This window comes from Pavona decussata, unplaced genomic scaffold (genome assembly GCF_977016875.1).
Source record: "Pavona decussata unplaced genomic scaffold, jaPavDecu1.1 SCAFFOLD_48, whole genome shotgun sequence".
Lineage (NCBI taxonomy): Eukaryota > Metazoa > Cnidaria > Anthozoa > Scleractinia > Agariciidae > Pavona > Pavona decussata.
This window is the reverse complement of record NW_028145470.1, coordinates 5050666-5052500: the sequence shown is the minus strand read 5'-3', so window position 1 is coordinate 5052500 and position 1835 is coordinate 5050666. Positions and strand designations below refer to the sequence as shown.

Genomic DNA, 1835 nt, shown 5'->3' with positions numbered 1-1835 from the left:
ACTGATCCACTAGCTTTGGCCTCGGCGAGCCGCGTACATTCTGCCTCTGTCGAAGCGTCTATGTATCCGCGTATGCCTCATCCATACGACAGTTCGCCGTGGTTTAAACCGCCTATAGAGCCACACGCTCAAGCCACGGCGCGGCAGGCGTTTTGGGAAGTGCACGGGAATCCTGCATGGTTAGATTCCAGCGTGTCTGGCAGCTCGTTTCATCCATCTTTGAGTCATTTCACAGGACTAGCGCATGATTACTCCACAGGAAGTTTATCTATTCCCGCTGCGGTTTCCGTGGCGGCGAGTCACCCTCACTTTCTACCCCCTCCCTGCCTTGGCTCGGATCCTATGAAAGCTTCACTACCAACCTACATAGATGGACCTTCGTATTTCCCAGGCACGCCGGGTTTGTTGTCTTCGACGCAGAGCGTAGCGGCACGAGCGACCCGGCGATACACGGGTCGAGCGACTTGCGACTGTCCAAACTGCCAGGATAATGAGAGACTCAGTGCTACTGGTGCTCCATTTAGGAAAAAAACCCAGCACATTTGTCACATTCCCGGCTGCGGAAAGGTGTACGGTAAAACCTCACATCTCAAGGCGCATCTCCGATGGCATACTGGCGAGCGGCCATTTGTATGTAACTGGTTGTTTTGCGGCAAGCGTTTCACACGCTCTGACGAACTGCAGCGCCATCTTCGAACACACACGGGTGAGAAACGTTTTGCTTGCCCCATTTGCAACAAACGATTCATGCGAAGCGATCACCTGGCCAAACACGTTAAAACTCACAATAATGACACAGTGAAGAAAAGCGAATTGGAAAAGGACGAGAAGGAGGAAGGAAAACTTTCCAGTGCCGGAGAAAGTGAACGTTCTTGTAGCGTGTCTGAAAATCTCGAGAGTAACAAGATTGCGTAGTCTCGCAATGCAGTAGCAAAATAGTCAGACACTGCATCATAAAATGCTTCTTTTTAGATTATTATAATCATCCTGTGGCTAGAAGCCTTTGAAATCGCAAATACAGCTCTTGAAAAACCTTTGTGAAGGACAAAGATAAGAAGCTCGATTGAAACTGTGTATATAATTTTTGATGTCGGTGAGGCAACAGAGAGGTATAAAATTTCCAAGTTCAGAATATTATTTTCAGTGAATCAAACACATGTGGTACCTTCTCGGCTCATAGATTAAGAGTTTGAGAAATAGTGTGCATTTCCAATCGCAGGGAAATCTTTGTTAATGAACTTTTAAGCAGTGGACGGAACAATGAGGAAAAATCACTCATTTGACATACAGAGAAATCACTGATATGGTAGAAAATCACTATATTTCGAGCTCTCTTCTGATGTATTTAAAGACAGTATGTTTGAAGTTATTTAATTGAACGAGACACTCTGAACATATGTTCGGCTTACCGTATTTACTATTGAACTGTACATAAGAGTTTGAGAAATTCATTGAGCTAAGCTGAACTTCAAAGACTAAATTAAAGAGTACTGTTTCAAATGCATTGGCTGTCTGTTTGTGAGTCTGCGAAGATAGGATTTCTCACATTGTTATCTCCAAATTTGGGTCCTTTTCGGGGGCGAATTACGCGACTATATTATCAAAGAGATAAAGTAAAGTTTTTCGCAAACACAGACTTCCTATGAGGCACTACAATACCTTATCCGCGGGGCACTTGGATGATTTTCTATCTCTCTGTGACCACGAAAAGTGAGGGAATTCAAATGGCAATCCGCAGTGAATAGTTACACCATTTCTGGTCTTAAATCATTTCGGTTAAGCCACGATTTACAACTATTCGATCAGTAGCGGTGTACTTTTGGAATTATTATCCT

At 44.3% G+C, this 1835-nt stretch overlaps 1 protein-coding gene across 3 annotated transcripts in view; it reads left to right on the top strand.

Annotated features, from left to right (window-relative positions):
• LOC146481925 (transcription factor Sp9-like) overlaps positions 1 to 1504 on the top strand; it is a 9785-nt gene extending 8281 nt beyond the window's left edge. For all 3 annotated transcript variants that reach the window (XM_085107993.1, XM_085107992.1, XM_085107991.1), the window contains exon 2: positions 1 to 1504. This exon is cut by the window's left edge and continues 294 nt beyond it. In XM_085107993.1, coding sequence (XP_084964119.1) covers positions 1 to 915 — 915 coding nt within the window. In that variant the 3' untranslated portion in view covers positions 916 to 1504.
• Positions 1505 to 1835: the final 331 nt, after the last annotated feature.